At 40.1% G+C, this 27,861-nt stretch overlaps 1 protein-coding gene and 1 non-coding gene across 2 annotated transcripts; both read right to left on the bottom strand.

Annotated features, from left to right (window-relative positions):
* Positions 1–400: 400 nt before the first annotated feature.
* Positions 401–507, bottom strand: LOC136231499 (small nucleolar RNA R71). Its single transcript, XR_010689877.1, has one exon. It is a non-coding gene; the product is annotated as a small nucleolar RNA R71 (small nucleolar RNA).
* A 3,344-nt stretch (positions 508–3,851) lies between these two features.
* Positions 3,852–8,749, bottom strand: LOC136229761 (uncharacterized). The gene is made up of 7 exons (XM_066018655.1): positions 7,597–8,749; positions 7,087–7,443; positions 6,941–6,954; positions 5,952–6,538; positions 5,435–5,861; positions 5,167–5,206; positions 3,852–4,578 (listed from the first exon to the last, which is right to left on the bottom strand). The coding sequence occupies exons 1-7, from the start codon at positions 8,637–8,639 to the stop codon at positions 3,852–3,854; spliced, it is 3,195 nt and encodes a 1,064-aa protein (XP_065874727.1). The 5' UTR covers positions 8,640–8,749.
* Positions 8,750–27,861: the final 19,112 nt, after the last annotated feature.

The raw sequence follows: 27,861 nt of genomic DNA, 5'->3' as shown, positions 1-27,861 counted from the left end.
GACAAATACCGAGCCAGATATTATGGCAGACCCACCAACACTTATGGATTACGCTAGGCCAGGGGTGGCCGGTGTAACCAATAGTATCGTTAGACCCAGAATCACCACAAACCAATTTGAAATTAAGCCAGCATTGCTTAATATGTTGCAAAATAATGTAACATTTTACGGGTTACCTAACGAAAATCCTAACACCCATTTGACAAATTTTCTTGAAATTTGTGACATTTTTAAAATACCAGATGTGACTGCCGAAGCAATCAAACTTTGCCTTTTTCCTTTCACTTTGATGGATAGAGCCAAAGAGTGGTTAACTTCGATGTCAGGCGCAACGTTTGCAACTTGGGAACAATTAGCCCAAGCATTTTTATCAAAATATTTTCCTTTAGCAAAAACCGTAAGAGTCATAAAAGAGTTAACATATTTTTCTCAAAATGATAATGAAACTCTTTATGAGACTTGGGAACGTTTTAAAGAACTTCAACGTTTATGCCCACACCACCAATTGCCCGCTGAACTTCTAATGCAAACATTTTAGAATGGACTAAATCCTACAACTAGAGGTTCATTAGATGCTATGTCGGGAGGGCTATTTATGAAGACATCAGCCCAAGCAAGAGAACTTTTGGAGGAAATGGCAATCAACAGAAGTATGTGGCCTGCGGAACATGGACATATACCGGTGGCAAAACCATCATCCTCAACCACATCATCGGTTAAAGGTATAGTGAACCTTGATCCAGTCGCGATGTTACAAGCCCAATTTTCTGCCTTATCGCACAAAATTGATAGGTTTATGGCATCGTGCGATACCAATGGTAATCCAATCCAAACGGATGTGGATTATGAAAATATGAGTGAGATCGAACAGGTAAATTTTGTCCAAGGGCAAAACCAAACTAATAATCCTTATTCTAATACTTATAATTCTGGATGGAGGAATCATCCTAACTTTAACTGGAAAGATAACAGTAATAATGCAAATGCTAATCAAAATCATACCAGTAATTATCAAAATCAGTCAAGAGATACGATTAGCACTTTATCTTCTAAAATCGACAAATTTATAGATACTATCAGTGGAAAAATAAGTAATCACGACGATGGTTTTAAACGGAACGAAAATAAATTCGATCAGCTTATTAAAAACCACTCATCTAGCATCCATAATTTGGAGGTCCAAATTGGTCAACTTGCTAAATCAATTCCATCCTGAAAAGAGGGAAGTCTTCCCAGCCATACGGAAGAAAATCCGAAAGAGCAGGTAAAGGCTATCACTCTTCGTTCAGGGAAAAAATTATCTAGGTCCGGAAATGCCCGGAGATGCAACATTAACAGGAACTGATTTACCAAAGTCCAAAGAAGATATATCAAACACAAAAAGTTCACCAATTGACTCAAGTACAAAAAAATTTGTACCCAAACCACCTTTTCCGCACAAAGTCCGAAATAAGGACTATGATAAACAACTTTTAACGTTTCTGGATAAACTTAAAAATTTGCACATTAATTTGACATTTATGGATGCAATTACGCAAATTCCTAACTATGGTAAGTTCTTAAAGGATTTAATTTCGAAGAAAATTAGTTGGGAAGGAATTTAATCTATTTCGTTAACTGAGGACTGTAGTTCAATAGTGTCGAGTACTTTGCCCACTAAACTCAAAGATCCCGGATGTTTTACTATTCCGTGTAAGTTGAGAGATATTGAATTCCCAAGTTGTCTTTGTGATTTAGGAGCAAGTATAAACTTAATGTCATTGTCTATTTTTAACAAGTTAGGTTTAGAAGAAGATATCAAACGTACCAATATGGTTTTGCAATTACCGGATCAAACCACTAAGAGACCATATGGTATAATTGAGGATGTTTTAGTTAAAGTCGACAAATTTATTTTTCCTACCGATTTTGTTATATTAGATTTTGCATATGACGTTAATTGTCCACTAATTTTTGGTAGACCGTTTATGAACACGGGACGTGCTCTAGTTGATGTGTCGGAAGGGAAAGTAGTTTTAAGGATAGGAGAAGATAAGATCGAGTTTAATATGAACAAAGCGATGAAATATCCTATGGAGGAATTCGCTTGTATGAAACTTGACTTAGTTGAAGAATGTGTCAATGACGTTATTCAAAAAGAAGAAATAATAAAACCTATAATGGGTGAAGAATTAGAAGATAAGGACCCAGAGCCTTTGATTCGAGAAGATGGACCAGTTCCGCCTTCGATTGTAATACCACCTAAATTAGAACTTAAAGAATTACCTAGTCATTTGAGGTACGCTTTCTTAGGTGAAAGCGATTCTCTACCTATAATTATCTCTAACAAATTAACAAATGTTCAAGAAGAAAAATTGAAAGAGGTTGTTAGAAATAGGATAGGAAGTATGGGATGGCAAATTTCAGACTTAAAAGCAATTAATCCTAGTATCGTAATGCACAAAATTCACTTAGAAGAAGATAAGCCACCTAAAGCGGATAGGCAAAGACGCTTAAATCCGAACATGAAAGAAGTAGTAAAAAATGAGATTACTAAACTTTTAGACAATGGAATCATTTATCTGATCTCGGATAGTGAATAGGTTAGTCCAATCCATTGTGTACCTAAGAAGGGAGGCATAACTGTTGCAAGGAATGAAGAAGGTGAATTAATACATACACGAACCACTACCGGTTGGAGGGTTTGTATAAACTATAGGAACCTAAACAAAGCAACTAGGAAAGATCATTTTCCTCTACCTTTCATTGATCAAATGATTGAAAGGATAGCCGGTCATGCATTTTATTGTTTCCTAGACGGTTATTCCGGATTCTTTCAAATTTACATTTACCCGGATGACCAAGACAAAACAACCTTCACATGTCCTTATGGAACATTTGCATATAGGAGAATGCTCTTTGGTCTATGTACTGCACCAGCAACATTTCAACATTGTATGACCGCAATATTTAATGATTTCATTGAAGATATCATGGAAGTTTTTATGGATGATTTTTCAGTTTATGGAGATTCTTTCGATGCATGTTTACAGAACTTAAATAAAGTATTGTCTAGATGTGAAGAAACGAATTTAGTATTAAATTGGGAAAAATTTCATTTCATGGTAGACGAAGGAATTGTTTTAGGTCATAAGATATCTGAAAAAGGTTTAGAAGTGGATCGAGCTGATGCGAACCCACGAGGAACGGCGCCTCGAAAACCCGACAACTAGATTTGATTCCCAAGAAAGCTAACGAATCAGGGTTGGATAGAAAAGAACCTTTGTAAAACAGAGTTACAAAGACCCAATCCCAATCTCCAACAACCAAGAATACGATCCGAATGATAAATTGAGACGGAAGAAAACCCCTGCAAAACGAAGTTGCAAAGACCCAATCCCTAGTCTAACTAACAAGGATTCGATTCCGAATTGTTCAGTTGTAGTGCTCCAAAGAACACAAGAGAAACCCTCTCAAGAGAAGAAATTCCAAACTTTAATTTTGATGATAATCGATGTCTGCCGTTACAATCCAAGGGAAAGCTATAAATACCTAACCTAAATCTAATTAGTCTTTGGACGTAATAGTCCTTACAATAAAATAAGGAATGAAATAGGAAGTTAAGGGTATATTGGTAACCCTTCCTAATTATTAAATAAAAACAGAAGCCGATATCTATTAAGCCGTGCCCACGTCAATTTCTAGGCCACTTTTGTTATGAAGAAACAGAAGCCGATATCTATTAAGTCGTGCCCACGTCAATTTCCAGACCACTTTTGTTATGGAGAAACAGAGGCCAAAGTTGTCTAAGCCGTGCCCACGCCTTAGGAAAACTTCCGAAATTGTTGCTAAATCCTTGAGAACAACGCCAATCAATCTTGAACATTCTCATGTGAGTCCGAATGCTCCAATTGACCTCCGTATTCACATCTCACGCAACTTGAAAGAGATACGACAATTAATGGATCATTAATTTCAGAAACTACGCTTTTATCCGCGATGTCCATCACTTGGACCATATATGATTGAAGCTCCTCTTCAAACTGTTTGGCTCTTGCTCGGGTAATAGGTCCATCGGGAAGCTTTAATTGAGTGATGTGAGATCCCAAGTTTGAGCTCTGATTTCCATTTTCATCATTCCCTCCCTCCTCAAGAGGATTCGACCTCGAATCAGTATCTGCATCATAAAAGGATAGATCAGAAACATTAAAAGTAGCAGAAATATTATAATCACCAAGCAGGTCAATCTTGTAGGCATTATCATTCACTCGCTGCAAAACTCGAAATGGTCCATCGCCTCGAGGTTGCATCTTATTTTTACGAAGTCCAGGAAATCGCTCCTTTCGAAAATGCACCCACACTAAATCACCGGGAGCAAACACAACTCGTTTACGATGTCGATTCACTTTTGAAGCAACTCGTCGATTCTTCGCTTCAATATGCTTGCGAACCTTCTCATGAATGGATTGCACTAACTCAGCCTTTTCAACGCCATCTGTACTAGACCTCGCATCCACAGGTAAAGGTAACAAATCCATAGGAGTAAGAGGGTTAAGTCCATAAACAATCTCAAATGGTGAAAACAAAGTAGATGAATGAATGCTACGATTATATGCAAATTCAACCATAGGCAAACATTCTTCCCAACTCTTAAGATTTTTACCGACTACCGTGCGCAAAATTTGACCAAGGGTTCGGTTAACAACCTCAGTCTGTCCATCCGTCTGGGGATGACAAGCTGTAGAGTATAAAAGCTTAGTACCTAGTCGACTCCATAAAACACGCCAACAATGACTCAAAAACTTGGCATCTCGATCGGATACTATAGTCTTAGGGACTCCATGTAACTTAACAACCTCACGAAAGAAAAGATCAGCAACATTAGTAGCATCATCGGTTTTATGACAAGGAATGAAATGCGCCATCTTACTAAACCTATCAACTACGACAAAGATAGAATCACGACCTTTCTTTGTCCTAGGTAACCCTACAATAAAATCCATGGAGATATCTACCCAAGGCTCCGTAGGTACAGGTAATGGTGTGTAAAGACCTTGAGATAAAACCTTAGATTTGGCCTTTCTACAAGTGATGCACCTGGAACAAAACCTATTGACATCTCTACGCATTTTCGGCCAAAAAAAATGTTCATGCAGAATATCTAAAGTTTTTGTAACCCCAAAATGGCCCATTAAACCACCACTATGAGCTTCCTTAACAAGTAATTCTCTATATGAACATTGTAGGACACAAAGTCTATTCTCACGAAACAAAAACCCATCAAGTATATAGAACTTGTCCACAGCAGACTTACCACACAAAGAGTAAATGTCACCAAAATCAACATCACCATGATACAACTCTTTAAGATGTTCAAATCCCAAGAGCTTAGTGGTTAATGAAGTTAAGAGAACATACCTGCGCGATAGTGCATCAGCCACCACATTTTCCTTACCTTGCTTGTACTGGATGGTATAAGGAAAAGTTTCAATGAATTCCATCCACCGAGCATGCCGCCTGTTTAATTTCCCTTGTCCCTTGAGATGCTTCAGGGACTCATGGTCAGAATGAATGACAAACTCTTTGGGCCAAAGGTAGTGTTGCCATGTCTCCAATGCCCTCACTAGAGCGTATAGCTCTTTGTCATATGTGGGGTAATTAAGTGCAGCCCCACTCAGCTTTTCGCTAAAGAAAGCGATCGGTCGTTTATCCTGCATCAAAACAGCACCAATACCTATGCCAGAGGCATCACATTCAATCTCAAACGCTTTCTCAAAGTTAGGTAATGCAAGGACAGGAGCAGAACATAATTTATCTTTTAAAATATTAAAAGCATTCTCCTGTGCTACCCCACATGAGAATCCAACCGTCTTTTTAATCACCTCTGTAAGGGGAGCAGCTAAAGTGCTAAAGTCCCTCACAAATCATCTGTAAAATGATGCTAAGCCATGAAAGCTTCGCACCTCAGACACATTACTAGGTGCAGGCCAATCACGAATTGCCCTTACCTTTTCCTCATCTACTTCAATTCCCTTAGCAGTCACGATATAACCAAGAAAAACAATTCGATCCGTGCAAAAAGAACACTTAGACATGTTAGCATACAATTTTTCCTTTCTAAGCACATCAAAGACACTTTTCAAATGACCTATATGCTCTTCTAATGACTTACTATACACCAATATATCATCAAAGTAAACTACCACAAATTTGCCTATAAATACACGCAACACATGATTCATTAAGCGCATAAAAGTTGATGGTGCATTAGTTAGACCAAAAGGCATAACGAGCCATTCATACAAACCATGTTTAGTTTTAAAAGCAGTTTTCCATTCATCCCCTTCTCTCATTCTAATCTGATGGTATCCGCTTTTTAAATCTATCTTACTAAACACTACAGCTCCATGTAATTCATCCAACATATCATCTAACCTAGGGATAGGATGACGATACTTTACCGTTATGTTGTTGACGGCTCGACAATCAACACACATTCTCCAGCTCCCATCCTTCTTAGGCACGAGAAGCACAGGAACAGCACATAGACTCATCGACTCTCTCACGTATCCCTTAGCAAGCAACTCTTCCACTTGGCGTTGTAATTCCTTAGTCTCCTCAGGATTACACCGGTAAGCTGGACGGTTAGGGATAACTGCTCCAGGTACTAAGTCGATCTGGTGTTCGATGCCTCGAATAGGTGGCAACCCTTTAGGCAAGTCTTCAGGCATCACATCTTGATACTCCTGCAAAAGAGAGACACAAGAACTAGGCAGGACATTGTCAGCTTGATTTACATACGCCTCTTTATAAATAAGTAATAACACAGGCTTATTCATAGAAATAGCATACTTAACCTCACTGGATTTTGCAAAGAAATTGACCTTACTCCGCCCCACACTGTTATTCTCTCTTGACTCTCCTTTTGCATGTGGCCCCTCTCCTTTTAAACTCTCAGAACTATTTTTACCTCGACTCTCTCGCTCCTTGGCCACATCAATATCAATTATCTTTTTTTTCAGATTTGGCTTTTCTCTCCCCAAGTCCCCCTTACCATCACTCTTCTGATCATGCTTTTCTCTCAAATCTCTCTGTTTATCAATGGACTCAGGTGCCTTATTAGAAACAGCCCTGTTGCGGTCTCTGAGCTTAATTTGGTCCTCATAGACCTCTTCTGGTGTCAAGGGAGCGAGAATAATTTTCCTTCCATCATGCATAAAACTATATTGATTCTTTCTCCCTAAATGCATAGCATTTTTATCAAACTGCCATAGTCTACCTAGCAAAATATGACCGGCTTGCATAGGAACTACATCACAAAGCAAATCATCTTGGTATTGCCCAATCTTGAGTGACACTAAAACTTGCTTACTAACCTTTATTTCCCCACAATCATTTAACCATTGCAATTTATAAGGATGTGGGTGCTTTGTTACTGGCAATCCTAACTTCTCTACCAAAGTAGTACTAGCTACATTAGCACAACTACCACTATCAATAATCACACTACATACCTTGCTTTGCACGAGACATCGAGTGTGGAAAATATTTTCCCGTTGTTTCTTATCTTCGGCAATCTTCATTTGAGCACTCAATAGTCATAAGATGACTAGTGATTCTCCCTTTTCGGCTTTAGTGTAGCCGTCTGCCTCATCAGAATCAAATTCCCCTTCATCTTCATCTACCTCACACTCACTCTCACTATCAGTGACCACTGCACCTCCTCTCATCACCATACCTCTTCTATTCGTGCATTCAGAAGCTATGTGCCCGAAGCCTAAGCATTTGAAACATTGAATTTTACTTGCTCTCGGCTTTTCCTCTACCTTCTGCTTGTTCTTGTCAGTGGAGTCTGTCTTAGGTGTGGGTTTGTCAAACTTGGATGGATTTCTGCTTCCCCTCTCTTGACTTCCCCAACGGTTCTTCCAATTAGAGTTGGTAGATGAGGAACCCCCATTGTAGGTTCGAACTTCCTTCCTCTCCTTAAGTTGGCATTCTGCTGTCTTTGAGGCATGTACCATGTCTTCCAAATCTACACAATGTTGAAATTCGACAATATTGGCTATATCCCGATTAAGGCCAGCAAAAAATCGAGACTTGGTAGCTCTCCGATCTTCCACTACATTGGCTCTCAACATTGCCATTTCCATCTCCTTGTAGTAAGCATCTACGCTCTTAGAGCCTTGTCGAAGGGATTGCAATTTTCTGTATAAGCCATCATAGTAATCATTAGGAACAAAACGCTTCCTCATAACGACTTTCATCTCACCCCACGTGTCAATTTGTGGCTCTCTGCTTCTAAATCTAGAGGTCACAAGTTGATCCCACCAAACTAATGCATAGTCTGTGAACTCAATCACTGCTGCCCTCACTTTCTTCTCATCAGAATAATTATGACAGTCAAATAGGAGTTCAATTCTTTTCTCCCATTCTAGGTAAGATTCAGGATCATCCTTACCATTGAATGAAGGAATCTTCAGCTTCACATTCCCAAGACCTCTGTCTTGTCCCTCATGTTGCCAAACTTGTCTATCCCGGTTATCACGTCGATTTTGTTCTTCGGCATTGCGTGCTTCTTCAGCAACTCTATGATTCTCCTCAATCACATCCATACGCTCCATTAACCGGTTTAACAAGGTCAATACTCGTTCCTCCGCCATTTTTTTTCTACACAGAAAAAGAAACACAACCAAACAGATAACGTTGAACAAACACAAGAAAAAATTAATCCAAGCTCACAATCCTCTCGGTGTTTCACTCAATTCTTTGGCTTTTCACTCTGATACGCTCACCACTCGTTGCCTTTTACCGCTCGATTTCTCTTATTGTGCTCTTTAAAACACTCAGTAGAATAAATTCAGTTTCAAAACCCCGAAAGTTCAAACCGGAATTAAATCCTACAACTTAAGAAGCAAAACGGTAAACAAGAACGGATCGCAGATAACAAGTCGATGACCAAAATTAAAGTGACGATATGGAAGTATAACATGAAACAATGATAATCCAAATACGAATGAAAAAACTCAAATTTTATTCACTATAATTTGGAAGCACCTAATTTTTGTGCTATGCTGTGAATTGTAATTATCAATTCTCTGTAACTTTTTTTTTCGACTTTTTTTTTTGGCTGCTTTACTTTCTTTTGTCTTCTTTCTGAATTGAATTTGAAATCAATTCCACAGCAACTAGATTTGGTTAGGTAAGCACATAATTTTTTTTTTAATTGAAATCTTAATTCAATTCCACTACAACTTCTTTTTCGATTTTTTTTTTCTTTTTATTTATATATATCTTCAACAAACTAGAATTGGTTAATTGAAGCAGATTTTTTTTTCTTCTGAATTTTAGATTAGGTCAGAACCTATTCTTTGATTCGACAAAACTAAGAAAGGAAGGGAAAAAAATAATTAATTGAAAAAAAAGAAAGAAAACGGATAGATGAAACCTGAAAAAGTTAGAGCTCGGCTCTGATACCAAACTGATGCGAACCCACGAGGAACGGTGCCTCGAAAACCCGACAACTAGATTTGATTCCCAAGAAAGCTAACGAATCAGGGTTGGATAGAAAAGAACCTTTGTAAAACAGAGTTACAAAGACCCAATCCCAATCTCCAACAACCAAGAATACGATCCGAATGATAAATTGAGACGGAAGAAAACCCCTGCAAAACGAAGTTGCAAAGACCCAATCCCTAGTCTAACTAACAAGGATTCGATTCCGAATTGTTCAGTTGTAGTGCTCCAAAGAACACAAGAGAAACCCTCTCAAGAGAAGAAATTCCAAACTTTAATTTTGATGATAATCGATGTCTGCCGTTACAATCCAAGGGAAAGCTATAAATACCTAACCTAAATCTAATTATTCTTTGGACGTAATAGTCCTTACAATAAAATAAGGAATGAAATAGGAAGTTAAGGGTATATTGGTAACCCTTCCTAATTATTAAATAAAAACAGAAGCCGATATCTATTAAGCCGTGCCCACGTCAATTTCCAGGCCACTTTTGTTATGAAGAAACAGAAGCCGATATCTATTAAGCCGTGCCCACGTCAATTTCCAGGCCACTTTTGTTATGGAGAAACAGAGGCCAAAGTTGTCTAAGCCGTGCCCACGCCTTAGGAAAACTTCCGAAATTGTTGCTAAATCCTTGAGAACAACGCCAATCAATCTTGAACATTCTCATGTGAGTCCGAATGCTCCAATTGACCTCCGTATTCACATCTCACGCAACTTGAAAGAGATACGACAATTAATGGATCATTAATTTCAGAAACTACGCTTTTATCCGCGATGTCCATCACTTGGACCATATATGATTGAAGCTCCTCTTCAAACTGTTTGGCTCTTGCTCGGGTAATAGGTCCATCGGGAAGCTTTAATTGAGTGATGTAAGATCCCAAGTTTGAGCTCTGATTTCCATTTTCATCACGAGCAAAGACTTCAGTTATAGAATAATTACCCCCACCCAACTACTGTTAAGGGAGTAATGTCATTTTTAGGTCATGCAGGTTTTTACATGAGATTTATAAAGAACTTTTCTGTAATTTCCAAACCACTTACTAATTTGCTTATGAAAGATTCAAATTTTGATTTTAATGAGGATTGTTTACAAGCTTTCAATACATTGAAAACAGCTTTAGTCAGTACACCTATAATATCGAAACCCGATTGGAATTTACCTTTCGAAATTATATGCGATGCAAGTGACTTAGCTGTAGGATGTGTATTAGGTCAAAGGAAGGATAAGAAACTTCATGTTATATATTATGTGAGTCACACATTGTCTGGTGCACAGTTAGATTACACCACAACTGAAAAAGAAATGCTAGCGGTAGTGTTTGCATGTGATAAGTTTAGGTCATACCTGCTAGGATCTAAAGTCATCATTTATACCGATCATGCAGCTTTAAGATATTTATTTGCTAAGAAAGATGCAAAACCGCATCTTATTAGATGGGTCCTGTTATTACAAGAATTTGACATAGAGATTAAAGATAAAAAGGGAATTGAAAACCTTATCGCCGATCATCTATCAAGACTTGAAGATGAAAACGGTCCCATCGGTGAAACATTAGGCATTCGAGATGATTTCCCCGATGAGTATCTCATGCAAGTAAAAAGTGTCATAGCACCATGGTATACGGATATAGCCAATTACTTAGTTGCTCATGTTGTACCAGATGGATTAAACTCTCAGCAAAAGAAGAAATTCTTTTCGGAAGTTAAGCGATATTTTTGGGAAGATCCATTCTTGTTCAAAACATGCGGCGATGGAATGCTTAGGAGATGCGTTAGCGAGTTTGAATATGACTCTATAATGTTAGAATGTCATGCAAGCGCTTATGGAGGTCATAACGGCGTAAGCAAAACAGTAGCTAGAATATTAGAATGTGGATTCTTTTGGCCTACCCTATTTAAAGATGTCCGTTCATTTATTATCCGTTGTGATAAATGTCAAAGAACCGGGAATTTAGGAAGGAAAGATGAGATTCCTCTCACAAACATGTTGGAAGTTGAAGTCTTCGACGTGTGGGGAATCGATTTCATGGGTCCTTTTCCTTCTTCTTTTGGCAAAAACTATATATTAGTAGCCGTAGACTATGTTTCAAAGTGGGTTGAAGCAATTGCAACCCCGACAAATGATTCTAAGGTAGTTGTTAAGTGTAATATTTTGCAGATTTGGAGTCCCTAGAGTTATGGTAAGCGATGGAGGTACTCATTTCATAAATAGAAGCTTTGAGTCACTTATGAGAAAATACGGAGTACACCACCGTGTATCTACGCCATACCATCCTCAAACGAATGGTCAAGCGGAAATATCAAATAGAGAACTCAAATGGATACTTGAGAAAACAGTTTCGTCTTCTAGAAGAGACTGGGCACATAAACTTAACGATGCGTTATGGGCATATCGTACTGCATTTAAAACACCTATAGGAATGACAGCTTATAGACTAGTCTATGGTAAGGCTTGTCATTTACCAGTAGAGTTAGAAAATAAAGCATATTAGGCTATAAAAATCCTTAATTATGATTTGCAAAGCGCAGGAAAAAAGTGTTTGTTCGACTTAAACGAGTTGGATGAATTACGCTATTTATCCTACGAAAATGCAAGGGTTTATAAGGAAAAAGTTAAAAAATGGCATGATGCCAGAATTAGAGTTAAAAGCTTTAATGTTGGGGATAAAGTTTTACTTTTTAATTCCAGATTAAAATTATTTCCATGTAAGCTCAGGTCTAGATGGAATGGACCGTTTGTGGTTGTTAAAACATTTGATTATGGACCTTTAGAGCTAGAAAATTCCAAAGGCGATCGATTTAAGGTCAACGGTAATCGATGCAAAATTTATTACGAAGGAGCTCCAATTCAAGCAATTGAATTCGTGGACGAAATCTATGAGGATTAATTTATTTAGTTTTCGTATTTTTAATTTTTAATTTTTCTTATTATTTGTTCATTATTTTTATTTTTCTTTCTTTTTAAATTAATCTATTTTTATTTTTTAGGTTAATTTATTTTTGTTTTTTATTTTTATTTTTAAATTTGTGTATAAATAAAATTCTAATTTAGTCATGTTTTGAAAAAATTTCACAAAGTATTAAATGTTTTTGAGAAAATGTATATTTAGAAATCTCTATGGAGATTCTAGAAATCTCAGTTGAGATTCTCCATGTTTTAGAATTAGGGAATTCTCAGTTGAGATTCCGGAAATCTCAGTTGAGATTTTCAGTATTTTAACATTTCAAAATAACTGTAAGAGATTACAACAATCTCAGTTGAGATTTTCAGTCAGTTTTATCCAAAAGGTATCAGTTTGACACTTTTTCATTCTCAACAGACACGACTTTTCACTTATGTAACCTATATATTCCTGTAGATTCAGAATTCTTTCATTACATTTCATCTCTTTCATAATTCTGAATTTCTTTCTCCATTTCTAAAGGCTACAGACACAATCTTATTTCACAAACATGACCAAATCTTTGAAAAATTCTAAGAAAAATACTTCTGCTCGTAGCAAGCGTGTTGATATCTCTTCACGCTATGGAGCATGGTTTCCTATCTACAATGAAGATGAGGGAAGACAATATTTGAAGTTTAGATATGCACAGTTTTGTGGAATGCTGTATATGGACGAGTTCCTGAATGATGAACTCGGGATCAGCGATGATTTGACTCGCTATCTGACAAACTTAGGATGGACCAAGTTTGCATCAATGAAGTTTCCTATTATTGGAAATAGGATACTAGAGTTTCTGTCTACTGTTCGTTTCATCAACAAGAGGCGTGTTCGTCTCAGTTTTCATTGTGAGGGTAAGATATTCACTTTTGGATATCCTGAACTTCATGCTTGGTTTGGTTTTCCACCACAGGACACTACTCCACACCATCCTGGAAGAGATATGACTTCTACAGATGTATGGAGAATGTTGACGGGATTTTGGAGATTCAGTCCAAGTCTTGCCTACAACAAATCAATAAATTCTAACTCCATGTTGTATCTTCACAAATTTCTCTGTCATAGTTTGTTTGGTCGAGTCAGAAGCAGTGTCGTCCAAGATACAGATTTGTATGTGCTAGGTGATATTTTCCAAGGTAACACAGTTAATTCCTCAAAGATTTTGATGGAGGGGTTAGTTGCCGCTTCCCGTTCGAAGAATCAGAAAATAGGGTTTGGGAATATTATATTTGGAATAATTCTAGGAACCAAGGGATCAGTTTCTGTTACTTAGACTGATAAGGAACCCTTTCCTATTCTTAATTACGAGTTTTTGGAAAATGAGGGACTTGTAAAGAGAGTTTTTTGTTCTGGTCCAAAATTTCTTTCTCCTGGAGAGAGGCAAATCTTCATTCAAGCGAAGATTGACAGGGCCACTGCACGCCGTATTCCAATTCATAGGGATACTGTTAAATTTATATTATTTGATTGTACATAATGTAAATATGTTTGATGTTTGTACATAGATGTTTTGTTTTTATGTATATATCTAATAAGGTATTCAATGTATTTATCTTCATTATGATTAATAAATTTTCATTTCCTTTTTATCATTAATGTATCTTTTAATTAAGGCAAAACCTTTGGTTTTCCTTCAAATTAATGTTTCAGTTTTGTTTTCAGGAATTAAACTTAGCATTAATGTTACTTAACTACAAAAGGAGTTGAATTAATCATATTGATATTGTCAAAAATATCCAATTTTTAGCTAGCAATTCCGAAATCTCGGTTGAGATTCTGAAATCTCAGTTGAAACAGCGAAAGAACCAAGTTTTAGGAGAATTATATCCCCTGGAAAGCTTGCTATCGCGACTGAGATTTTGAAAATCGCAGTCGCGACACGCGACTTGTGTGACGGGATTTGGGCTGAATTTTGCATTAATTCCTATTCCTACTCTAATTACATACCTATTAATCTACCCTATTTAATCCCTGTAACTTACACCTATATACATCACCTCTATTTTCACCAATCAATCATCTTTTACTCTTCCCAAAACCAAGATTCACTCACATTCCCAATATATCTTTACCCTATTCATCTTCTTCTTCCCTAAATCACCACCATTATCTTTACTCTACCATTTATCTCTTTCAAATCTCTTCATCTCTTTCACCAAAATCACACAAAAATGCCTAGAGAAAAAAGAGTTGCTAACAAAACCAAAGCCACTGAAGTCAATAGATTACGAGTTCAATATGGAGCACCGTTCGATATTGCGACAGAGGCAGAGGGCCATAAATTTCGCCACTTTTCTCATTCCAAGATAGAGTTCATCGACATGCCTTTTATCGATACTGACACGGTAAACGTATTTTCTTTTACCGAACGTATTGATGCATTTTTATCCGTTCTTGGTTGGACAAAATTTGCTAGTATGCGTTTTCCTAGTAGTAAATCGCATATTATGGAGTTTTTAGTCACTCTCAATTATGACAAGAACCGTGGTATTATTTCTTTTCGAAATAATGGTATTCGTTTTGAGGTCGGGTATGCGGCGATGGGCCGATGGTTTGGTTTTCCTACTCAAGATTTTTATTCAAAACCAAAGTCTTTTGATGCACACACGGTTTGGCAATCTTTAACCGGCTTAGATGTTTTTCATCCGAAGAACACGTCTAGCAAATTAATTAAGGATAATTGTATCTTTTTCTTTCACAAATTTTTATCCTTTTCTTTATTTGGTCGGGTTGAGATTTCAAAGGTGAAAATCCGTGACTTGTTTGTGTTAGATTATATTTTTAATAATTTGACCATTGATAGTATTGGAATGATCTTTACTAATTTGGTCCGAGCTTCCGCTTCACGTAATAAGCAAGTTGTAGACACCGAGTCGGAGGACCTGTAACGAAAACCCATAACAAGATGGTTGGAGCGGTTGATTCCGATAATTTAAACAATAAAAATCACGAAAGGGTCCGTAAGGGTTGCATGTCGTCAAGTGGACGGCTCGCGAGTGCTCAGCGGCGTTGGGCGAGCGCCTAGCGGCAGCCGGTGCGTTCCCAACGGCAGTTGAGAGCGCCTAGCAGCGCAGGGCGCACGCCCAGCGGCAGCTGGGCGTGGACGCCCAACAACGTTGCGCGAACGCCCAACCGATGTTGGGCGTTCGCCCAACTGAGTTGGGCATCCGCCCAACCTGTTTTGGGCGTCGCCCAACTCTCGTCGGGCGACGCCCAAAACTTATGGGGATCCGTGCCTATAAAAGGCATGGATCCCTATGCATTAGAGGGGAAGAGAGGGAGGATTTTTGGGACTCTCTCACTCTAAAACATTTTTTAGAGAGAGAGTATTTTTTTTGGGAAAAATATTTTTTTTCCTAAAAAATCCGAATTTCCTAAAAGTTAAATATTTTACCAAAACATCAAAAACACCGAAAAATCATAATTCGTGGAATCAACCGACACCAGCTGTCAATACCGATCTTGAGGTATTATCCGAGGACTAGACTCGTTTTTATTTATTTCTTTTATTTATTTATTTATTTATTTCCTTTATAGTTTTATTTATTTGGTTAGTTATTTATTTATCACGTTTTATTTATTATTCCGTATTTATTTAATTTTTTGTCTCGTAATAACTAAAGGTTTGGGTTTGTTTTGAAATGGAAAAAACCTCGTTTTAACATCCCAATACGAACCATGATCCGATTTGAGGGTAGTTCGGGATTAAAATGTTGTAATTATAAGTTTTGAGAATATTTCTAAATAACGTTTAAAAATAAAACATCGTTTTAGGAGTCTCCGTTATAGACTATGATCCAATTCGGGTAGTTTGGAGGTCCAAAACGATAGAATAGATCTAATCTAAAGTGTTTGAATAAATCTGAAAAGTATAAGGACTATTATTGATATTCTGCCGTTTCTGTCACTAACAGCAGATTAGCGACGGATTTTCCTTCTCAACTTTTTGACATTTATACTTGTATACATATGTATTTAATATGTAATATATTTATAAAAATTATTTTTGAGTCCTATAACTATTAATTATGTATTATGTAGCTATATATTTCATATTTAGAACTTAATTCATTTTGATTTGGTTTTGTAAAGTATTATATTTGTATATATATATAGTTTTTGGCTCATTTAAGTTATATTAGTCATTATTTAGGATGGAAGTTATTTTCTATATATTTATTACTTAAAACTAGTTTGAACCAAATGTTATTCTTCACATTTATGAACTTTGTTCATTGTTTTACATGTTTTGAATTAGAATAAGAATGTATTATATCTAGTATTTTTCATTTTTTTTATTATACCATGTAGTATCTTTTACTCGTTTTTATCTATAGATATATCCTTATTTTTAGATAAAAATGTATATATATATGTATTTTCACTCTATTTTTGTATATATATGTGTATATTTCAAATGTATTTGGTTGGGTGAATTTGGCCTTGATTTGTTAATTGTTGTGATTATGAAGGTTAAAGAGAGTGAAAATGGGAAAAATAAGCCACAAAAGGATTTCAATTCAATTGTGTAAATTAAAGGCATTTGGAGACTTTCAAAATGTAAATAAGAGTTTTTGATTTCTTTTTGGTTCCAAGTGGTTTTCTAAAATGTCACGTTTCGAAACCTTAATTCGTTCCAACGACGGATTAAGCGAACCTTGTAATTAAAACCGTTTTCATTGTAAATAACAGAGTTTTAAATCGTTTTCCTAACTAAACAGTTTTGTACAAAATTAATGGACTTGTATTCTTAATCACGGTTTCTTGTTAAAACTTCTCATTTCAACGTTTTCAAACACTCGAGTCGTTCCAACAGCGATTCAAGTGAACACCATATAAACTAACGGGGTTTTGAAACGTACTTAAATCCCTCCAACGGCGATTAAGGTACGAACCATGTAAATAAACTCGTTTTTGGGGAATGAGATTAGCTTCGAGTTAGTGTATAGTCTAAAGCATAAAATTACACTGTGAATAAATCAATTCTTTCTTCTCCCTCTCTCTCCTATATACTTTAAATTTATGCAAAATGGGTGATTCTTTACTAAAATGGCTTTCAAATAACATGCTCAAAACGGTTTTCAAAGAGAGAAAGAAAAGGTTTCAAATGAATTTTAAACTTAAAGAAATATGCGATTAGTCCGTTATCGCGTAACACGCTAAGTAGGAGGCCGGTGGTTCATAATCGGGCGATGTCGGGGTGCCTAGTAGCCTTTCTCCGGAAAGGAGCTAGCCTTCTCGGCTCGTACCTAAGTTTCCCGAACCCACACCGGTCTCCCGCAAGGGATCGGTGTTCATTTTCCCATTCGTGGGTGGCGACTCTTCCATACTCCGAGCTCCGGCCCTGCTGAGCAGCTTGATTCCGTGATTGGTTGTTTTCGGCGCCAATCACAGCATCTGTCGTCAATGGTGTCCACCCCCCGGTCCGCCCGGGCGAGGCCGCGACACCTACAAGTGGCGACTCTGCTGGGGAAGCGAGAAATTTGATTCCGGAAGGCGTGTATTAAGCCCTAACGGGGACAGATCGTATTATTTCTTTTCGTATGCATTCATAAGCATTATTGCAAACCTTTTGGGTAATTTTCGCGAAACCTCTAGCGAGAGTCCATTCGTCGCTCGAAAGAGGCTAGTGTAAGTTCCCCCTTGCAGTAAGGCGCCAAAGGGTCCCCATCCATTCGTTAGGGGCGAATTTGTGCGGTCCTGTGAGGTCCCGCGATCAGCCGTTTCAGCATATAGTAGCCTTAAAAGTTGCCATAGGATTACCCGTTACCATTTTTGATGTGATAAATGAATCAATTCGTGTTTTCAAATTGCCATGATACGTGTCTAATCCTAAACTATGTAAAGAAAATGAAACGATACGTTAATATATACTCTTGAACCGATATATAAACTACCCCAAAACATCGAAAAGATTCGAACTAAAGACGACTTAGTCATCTCGTATGAATGAACTTGTGCGACCCGCCTGGTCCCTTTTCGTGTCCCGAAGAAGGCACATGTTCAGGAAATTCGTTATGACGTAAGCATGTATTAGTACAAATCGGTTTGGTATTAAGGATGGTTATATCTCGATTCAAAAGACTATATTAACGATAGCCGTTATTCACATTCTTTAAATACGTTGGGATAAAGCGAGATTATGACGAAACGAAAATGAAGAACATTTCTGTTTTGAACGACCCCGTTGTAACGTAAAGAGTTTGCAAACGTGGCCCGTCCCTTCCGAATAAAAGACGAGCTCTTACGTTATGCCTTGCATTGTTCTAAGGAGAAATGGACGTATTCGCAAAAGTGGCTAAGAAAATAAAAGAAAAGCAAAAATAAACAAACGACCAAAATCATTCTGTATCTACGATATATGTCAATCCTGAGAGTAGTTAAAGAAAATGAACTAATGCCGTTAAATACGTGCCTCGAATGAGTATATACGCCGCTTAAAATCACGAAGCCGAATTAAGCTAAACCGCATAATTGCGCCATATGAACGAGACTGTGGGTTTGACTAATGGCTCGATCATTTCGACCATTACCAAAACTACAAGAAATATGGCTCGATCTGCATGTTTTCTTAACTCGTGCCAAAGTGAAAAGAACGGTAATATCCTCGCTTCGAATAAGCATGCGATTAAACGAAATGTTGATTTTCTATAACCACGCTAGGATATTATATCCCGTAAATTGGAAGAAATAAAGAGTTGTTATTAGCCGAAAGATTATCGTGCGCTCGAATAAGACTCGCCGTCTTTTTCACGTAGCCAAAACGAGCAAACAGATTCTTGACGCTAAAATCAAACACGTTACGCAATGGGTCCATTCCCTAAAAAAAATTCCAAAAGTGATATCATCACTAAATAAGCACGTGGTTACGTCTCTCGATAGATCCAAAAGATCCCGTCGTAATCCAAAAATCGAGACACGAACCCGCGCGAATAAAAAGGGGGACGAATCATTGTCAATAACGAGCGATTGAACCAAAAAAATAACTCGTACCACGTCTAAATCCGAGATGCGCTCAAAGGGTGTCAAAACCCGAACTAATGCATCTCGCGAAATAACAAAAGATGAGTTATTCGAAAGGACAATCCATTTGGTCGATATCTTAGTCACTAAACGCTGATGCGTTAAAACGAATTGTATTGTTTGATGAATGATCTATTTTTCCGCAATAATCGACGGCATCACGCGTCCCTTGGACTGCAATGTGAGCCCCAAACCAAAATCCTAGGAAAGAGACTTGGACCATCGAGTGTGTGGAGGAATAAGGGTGGAAGAGAGATGTTGTGATACGTATAATTAGACTGACGTTTGTTCTTCTTATCTTATATATCCGTAAATAAATAAACACACACACCACGAATCATGCATATAAAATCATGCATACATACTAATGGATACCGTTCGCGCAGACGTCATCATTAAGAGGTTGTGGTTCTGTGAGAGTAGTCGGCTAGTCAGACAGTTCGACCAATTACAGATTGTCAGTTCCGAACCATCGCAGTCGGCAGTTGTGGCTTCTGAATCATCTTCGTCCGACTCCGTTCAGTCTTCGGTCAGTATGTCTGCGACTAATGAAAAAGTGACTGAATTGGAGAATTCTGTGAACAACATTAATGGTCAACTAACGGCAATGTCGGTCCAGCTGGCTGAGCTTACGATGAAGGGTAACAAAAGTGGTAGTAAACCAGCTAGGAACATTGTGAACTACGGTTCCCATTTTGGAGGTGACTATCAGGATTGCATAACAAGCAATTTGGGAGAGAGAAATCAAATGGAGAGGAATGGAAGCCACCCATCACACAGGAAGTGTACGACCCGCATGGAGTTCGAACTCCCTAACATGAAGAAGTTTGATGGAACTGGGGATCCTATCGCCCATGTGAACCAATATGTGGCAGTAATGAAGCACATAATTCTGACCGAGGAACAAATCCTAAGGCTGTTCAATGTTTATCTAGAAGGAGCTGCCCTCGTATGGTTTCAGGCATTGCCGCTGGGAACATAGAGAGATTGGAAAGAACTGGCGAAGGCATTCATCATCCAATATAGCTTCAACGCTATATTTGAGGTTACTTTGAGGGAGCTAGAGAGCACCAAGTAGCAGGTCGGGGAGTCCTTGTTCGACTTTGTGAGTAGGTGGAGAGCTAAGGCGGCAGTTATGAAACAAAAGCCGTTGGAGCAGGATCAGATCCGGGTGGTAATTGGCAATACTTTGCCATATGTTAGGAATGAGCTGCGGTGTATGCCTTTCACCGATTTTAATCAGATGTATAGCTGCGCTTTGACAGTTGAGGGGGATGGAGAGCCGAAAAGAGCTTATACTAAATGGACGAAGTCGGGGTATAGTGCCGGAAGGCCAAGTACTAATATAGAACCTACCACAGTAAAGGCGCTTGAACTCAATGCTATCAAGAAAAGGTAGTTCACCTAGTTTGATCAGACTTATGCAAAAGTTTTCAAACGATTGCAGAAAAAGGAGTTACTGAAAGCTCTTACTCCCAAGAACAAGACAGGACCCACACCTCGGATGATAACCAATGGGTATTGCGAGTTCCATAGTAACTACGGGCACACCATTGAAAATTGTGAGAGGCTAAAGCATGAGATTCAGGATTTGATTGAGGAGAAGAAGATAGCCGATCCATCATCAGCGAACCCTTCAACTAGGCTTAATCCCTTGCCTAACTATAGGGTAAGCATGATTGGACTTGGGCTAGGAGGAAACTTGATAGTAGGACCCTTCGGGGAGGATGAAGAGGAGATGTTGGACTCCGATGAAAAGATAAATGTGGGAAGTGGATTGCATGTATCCGTCTTAGGAGAAGGACTAACAGAGGAAGTGATAAATGACGAAGGAAAATCCGAAGAAGTGTCATCTCAGAGGGTCAGGCTTGTGTTAAGTTTATTCAGTGGGGCAGAAGATCCCGAAGCCCATTTGTCCGGGTATGTGTGCGCTATGTTTAGAGAGCCATATGAGGTGGAAGATGTTGCTCCGTGGTTCTATCTATCGCTAGTGGGCGAACCTTTGAGGTGGTTTCAGTTGCTATCTGAATCGACTAAGCATGATTGGTCACTGATGTCAAGCTTGTTTTTGATAAGGTATAGAAAAGCCAAAGCACATGTGGTGAAACATAGCGCGATGCAAATTGGGCCTATCAAACGCCCGTTGCCAACTGTCAGCAAGTATAATGAAAGCAAAGACCCCATGGAGCACTTGTATTTTTACCTGTCCGCTATGGGTCCACTGGGCTTCGAAGAGGAGGAAATTACGAGTTTGTTTTGCAACTCGTTGGCAGGAGAGTCACTGGTATGGTACATGTCTCTTCCGATGTATGTAAAAGTGAATTGGGCAGAAATGACTAAGAGGTTCATCAAGAAATACACCGCATGGGGACATCCAGAGGAAATGCCTGAGTCACCCGATGAGGAGACACCGGAGGCAGTATTAACCATGGCTAAGTACAGGGGAGATGAGAACCCCATTGACCACGTAAATCGTTTCCGGACCCACATGTTTGATGCGGGGCTCTATCGAAGTGAATTGATCCAACACTTTCCAAAGACGCTTATGAGGGAAGCTTTGATATGGTACCGAATGCTCTCGAGGAAGACCAAGGGGGACTGGGGATCCCTCATGGAGGCCTTTGTATGGAGATATGAGATACACATTCCGTGGATAGGGTCGTTGGAAGATTTGGAAAGGATCAAACAGTTTCCCGAGGAAGCATTCGTGGAGTATGCAAGAAGATGGAGGTTCAAGTATGCCTCATGTCGGGTCACCTTGAGCGATCAGGAGCAACTCATGTGCATCCGAAAGGGTGCTATTCTGCTCGTGGCTAGAAGAATGAATGGGGTGTTCCTCAGGGACTACGACGAGCTGATAGGCTAGGCTTTGTATGGATCGTCGGACCCCTCCTATGTGAATCCGAACGTCCCTTATGTGATGGACCTAATGGTCGTGGATGTTTGGGGAAATTCCTCCGATGAGGAAGGTATCAATCAAAGAGCTCCGATCAATATCTGGGATGAGTCTGATGATGAGCTGGAAATGGCGGTAGGGGCCGAAGGAAAAATTCTGCCAGGCTTTGAAACTTTCAATGATGTTTCCGACTGGGGCAAATGAGAGGCAAACTGCTTCGTCGAGGAGATCATGATGTTAGATCTGAATGCCGAGGAGCAGGTCATTACAATGGAAGCCACTGTGGGAGCGGTGGACGAGCCCGGTACCTCTAAGGCCTATGAGAAACCCGAGAACCCTGTTGATGACAATTGTATTACCGCTTTGTTTGAATCTGATGATGTACTCGCCAATGCTATCAATGAAATGAATTCTGATTTTGCTTACTTGCTTGGTGTTGATTCTGATCATTCCATGCATTCTCATTCATATAACATGCCTACATTTGAAATCAATGCAATAGAAATGTCAACTTTCAATCTTGGCACGGATGAAAATCCTAAACTTATACAAATTGCTCAAGAATTAACTATTGAAGAGAGAAAAGAATTTGAGAGAATAATTAAAAAATATGAAATAGTGTTTGCTTGGACGTACGAAGATATGCCAGGAATCGATCAATCAATCAATCATAACTCACCGTATTCCAACATACTCCGATGCTAGACCCGTGAAACAGAAACTCCGACGCATGAGGTCGAAATGGGCAGATAAGATCAGAGAAGAAGTAAAGAAACAATTAGAGGCAGGTTTTATCGAAGTAATCGACTACCCTCCGTGGGTCGCCAATGTAGTGCCAATCGCGAAGAAAGACGGTAAAATGAGAATGTGCGTCGATTATAGAGATCTCAACAAGGCGTGCCCCAAAGATGAGTTTGCATTGCCTCACATCGATGTATTGATTGACAGTGCAGCATCAAGCATCTTACACACGAATGTGGATGGTTTCATAGGCTATATGCAAGTTCAGATGGCCGAGAAGCACAAAGCAAAGACCTCGTTCACAACTGAGTGGGGAACGTACTGCTATAGAGTAATGCCGTTTGGTTTGAAAAACGCTGGGGAAACTTACCAGTGAATGGCTACGGCATTGTTCCACGATATGATACATAAGGAAGTGGAAGTCTATGTGGACGATATGATGGTCAAATCGGAGACAAGAGAGGGGCATTTCGCTGCACTTGAGAAGTTTTTGGCCCGAATTGCAGAATTCAAGCTAAGGTTGAACCTGAAGAAGTTCTTCTTTGGTGTTTCATCGGGGAAAATCTTAGGCTACGTGATCAATAACAAGGGGATTGAGGTGGATCCCGACAAGGTAAAGGCCATACAGGAAATGCCGACACCAAGAAATGAGAAAGAAGTGAGAGGATTTCTGGGGCAGGTTCAATATATCAGTCGGTTCATAGCACGACTCACTGCGATCTGCGAGCCGGTCTTTAAGCTGCTACGGAAAGATCAACCCACGGTTTGGAATGATAAGTGCCAGCAGGCATTGGAGAGTGTCCGGAACTATTTGTCTAATCCACCGATTTTGAGACTGCCTAAACTCGGAAAACCGCTTCTCCTCTATGTAGCGATCGAGGAGCGATCAATTGGGGCAATGCTGGCCCAGGAAGGGGACACAGGTGTGGAGCATGCAGTGTATTATCTGAGTAAGAAGTTCCTGGAATATGAGCTTAAGTATAACATGATCGAAAAGACGTGCGTGGCAGTAGTATGGCTAACAAAGAAACTGCGGCACTATTTTCAATCTTACAAAGTAATCATTATCTCCCGGATGGATCCCGTGAAGTATCTGTACCGAACTCCGTCTCTAACAGGGAAGCCAGCCCGATGGTTGTTGCTCTTGTCCGAATTCGACATCGAATATGTAACGAAAAAGTTTATTAAGGGGAGGGCCGTAGCGGAATTCCTGGCCAATCAGCCTCTAAATGTGGAAGAGGAGGAGATAAACTATGACTTCCCCGATGAGCACTTGAACGCTATAGAAGTTATACCGTGGAAAATGTTCTTTGACGGAGCGGTTAACTCGAATGGAGCCGGGGTAGGAGTGCTACTTATCTCACCGGAAGGAGAAAGGATCCTTATGGCGAAGAAGTTATCCTTACCTCTCACCAATAATATGGCCGAGTACGAAGCGTGCATCTACGGGTTAGAGTCGTTAGTAGCGCTGGGAGCATCATATGTTGAAATCTGGGGCGACTCAAAATTGATTATCGAACAGGCACATGGAAACTAGGAAGTAAGAGATGAGAGATTGCGCCCGTACCTAGATCAGCTAGGGGGGTTAGCACGGAGGTTCGGTGAGTGTCGCTTTTATCATATTCCTCGAGCGCAGAACCAAGCAGCGGATGCTTTGGCCACATTAGTGTCAGTATAGGATAATCCTCGGAACCTTGCCTCGAAGCCTTTGGTGTTGAGGAGGTCCCACAAACCGTGCTATGAAGACGTAATGTTGTTGGGAGCGGAGGAAAAGCCTTGGTATTTCGATATCATGAACTTCATGAAAAGCGAAACGTACCCGGCCGAATCAGAACTTAGGGATCAGGCTATGATCAGAAGGTTAGCTCAGCAATTTGTCATCCACAACGATCTGCTTTACAAAAGGCACACCGATGGGTTATAATTGAGATGTTTAGACGAGGGAGAAGCCTGTGAGGCAATGGAGTCAGTGCACTCGGGAATTTGTGGAGCCCATATGGGAGGAACAGTGTTGGCAAAGAAAATCATAAGGCAAGGCTTCTATTGGCTCACCATGGAAAGAGATTGCAATGAATATGCGAAGAAATGCTATGATTGTCAAATCCACGGAGATTATAATCACTTGCCGGCTATGGAACTGCACGTGTTGGCACCCATTTGGCCGTTCGCAGCTTGGGGCATTGATATCATCGGAGAAGTGAGGCCTAATGCATCAAATGGGCACAAATTCATTGTCGTTGCCATTGATTACTTCACCAAGTGGGTAGAGGCAGAATCGTTTAGCAAGTTGGGATCTAAGCAGATGAGGAAGTTCATTGAAAATCACCTAATCACCAGGTTCAGAGTGCCTCATCACATGATCACGGATAATGGGGTCCAGTTTCAGGGGGAAGTGAGAAGTCTCCTCCAGGAATACGGTATCGAGCATCATAGGTCTTCTCTATATCGCCCGTAAGCTAACGGTGCAGTGGAGGCCGCAAATAAGAACCTTAAGAGGATTCTCGTAAAGACGGTGGAATCGCATCGGAATTGGCACGAGCAGCTTCCGCTCGCTTTATGGGCTTATCGCACGATGATTAGAACGTCAACTGGGGCAACGCCGTTCTCCTTGGTATATGGGGCAGAAGCCGTTCTCCTAGTTGAGATGGAAAAGCGATCGTTGAGAGTCGCAGTGGAAGCAGAGATTCCCGAGACGGAATGGGTGAAGAAGCGATATGAACAGTTGGCATTGGTGGACGAGAAAAGGATGGAGGCTCTTTACCATGTGTAGTTATATCAGAGAAGGATGGCCTGAGCCTTCAACAAAAAGGTCAAGGCCAGCCCTATCAAAGAAGGGGATATGGTGCTGAAACAGATCCGAATGACGCACACCGACCCTAGGGGCAAGTTCAGGCCAAACTGGGAAGGACCATTCCTCGTGAAGAAGATCCTAAACAAAGGGGCAGTGAAGCTAACTACTGTGGACGGTATGGAGTTCTCCGAACCTACCAATCTGGATAGGCTTAAGAAATACTTTTCGTAAATAAAAAAAAGAAAGAAATAAAAATTCCCGATAGGTTGAAAACCCGCAAAGGGCGACCTATGCAACAATGAAGGACATCCCAATGGGTGAAAACCCGAAAGGGCACTCATTTGAAAATTCCGGGATAATCAAAGGAGAGTTGAAAAATAGCTGGGATCTGAAAACCGAAAAAAGGCGGATCCTGGTAACAGTAGTTATATCTTGAGCAATTACGAAATAATGTATAAGCGGCTAAGTATTTCTGTTGTTTGTAAATAAATAAAGGCATGAATATATTTGAAGAGAATGATTGGAATCATTATAATCTACTGAATGCATTGTATTATGAATCATGAGTTATACATTTCCCACCTCCTTCACATAAAAAGCCTACATCCTATCCACCCCTCTCCCTATATACAAGCTATACATCGGGGTAATACTAATGAGAAAACTACGAATAGTGGGCCTAATAAGGAGGAAAATCCTAGAAGTCCTCGAAGTCCCTTAGACGAGAAGCCCGCTCCGCGGCTAAGGCCTCCTCGGCAACCCGACGACCCTCCTCAGCGGCAAGACGCCCCTTGATCTCCACTTGCATCATCTCCGCCCAATAAGCATCTCTATCTCGGTGGACGCGTCCGACCCTAGTATCGGCATCCCGCTGCGACTCGCTGAACCGCTGATCATTAGCATGAAGATCGCTCTGCAAATAAAAAAAAGAAAAGAAAAAAAAACACCAAAATAGACAACAATGGAAGTTATACATACATAGGCGCATCACATGCATACATTTCACTACACTATAACAAAACAAGAATACTTACCAGGTGGTTGGCGCAATGCAGGTTGAGCCGCTCTCGAAAATAATCAGATAATCCCACGAGGTCGGTGCACGTCTCCCTTGAGGTATGGAGGGCATCAGGGGGATCGAACGACACCATCGATGTGAAAATTGGAGGGGCTGCCTCAATGCCGGAGTAGGCCACGCCCGCCTCGCCGTAACAAACCACCGAGTACTCTCTCCCTGAGGTCGGGAAAGGTGTGCCAAGGTGGAGCCACTCTGGTCGGGCAGCGCCTGAGGACTCGCCTGCATAATATGAAGGCTCGCTCGCAGATGTCCAGGCTCGGCTACCATCAAAAAGGTCCGACGTCCGAGCGCTCCTCAAGGAACCCTCCTGCAAGCAAAGACAAAATGAATACACCTAACTATCTCATAAATAAAGAATAAATAAGTCAAGTACTTACCGGAACCTCCTCTAGGCCGAAGACCTCAGCGACGGCCACCGCCGAGAACATGTCATCCGCAGGATCCACGTCCATCACAACCTCAGGAGGGTCCATCGGAGTCAACAGTGTCGATAAATAGTGAGCGCGACCCCCGTGTGGTCCCACACGTCCCGAGGCGCAAATTGGCGAGTCAAGTCACGACGTATCTCCTGCAGGGGCATGATCCTCACCGCGAACATAGACACAGGGATCTCGCCTGGAGTCCAATGTGTGGCGTCAACCCCGGTAAAACTCCTGTCGCCCAAATACCACGCTCGTACGCACAGGCCGGTGAGCACACACTACTGCCCCTGGATGCGGGTGACATAGGCGTAATCGGGACCGAAGTCGAGGTCGTCCCATCTGAAAGAGATCTGAAAAATAAGAAAAGTCAGACAAGAACGAACGAAAATCCAGCATAGTCAGGAGATGTTCACCTGTCCCAGGCTCTGTGTGTTAATCCATGATAGGAGTTGTGCCACCGTCCGTCACC

The sequence above is a fragment of the Euphorbia lathyris genome, chromosome 5, assembly GCF_963576675.1.
Source record: "Euphorbia lathyris chromosome 5, ddEupLath1.1, whole genome shotgun sequence".
NCBI lineage: Eukaryota > Viridiplantae > Streptophyta > Magnoliopsida > Malpighiales > Euphorbiaceae > Euphorbia > Euphorbia lathyris.
Note: the sequence above shows the minus strand (reverse complement) of the source record. Positions and strands in the feature narration are given on the sequence as shown.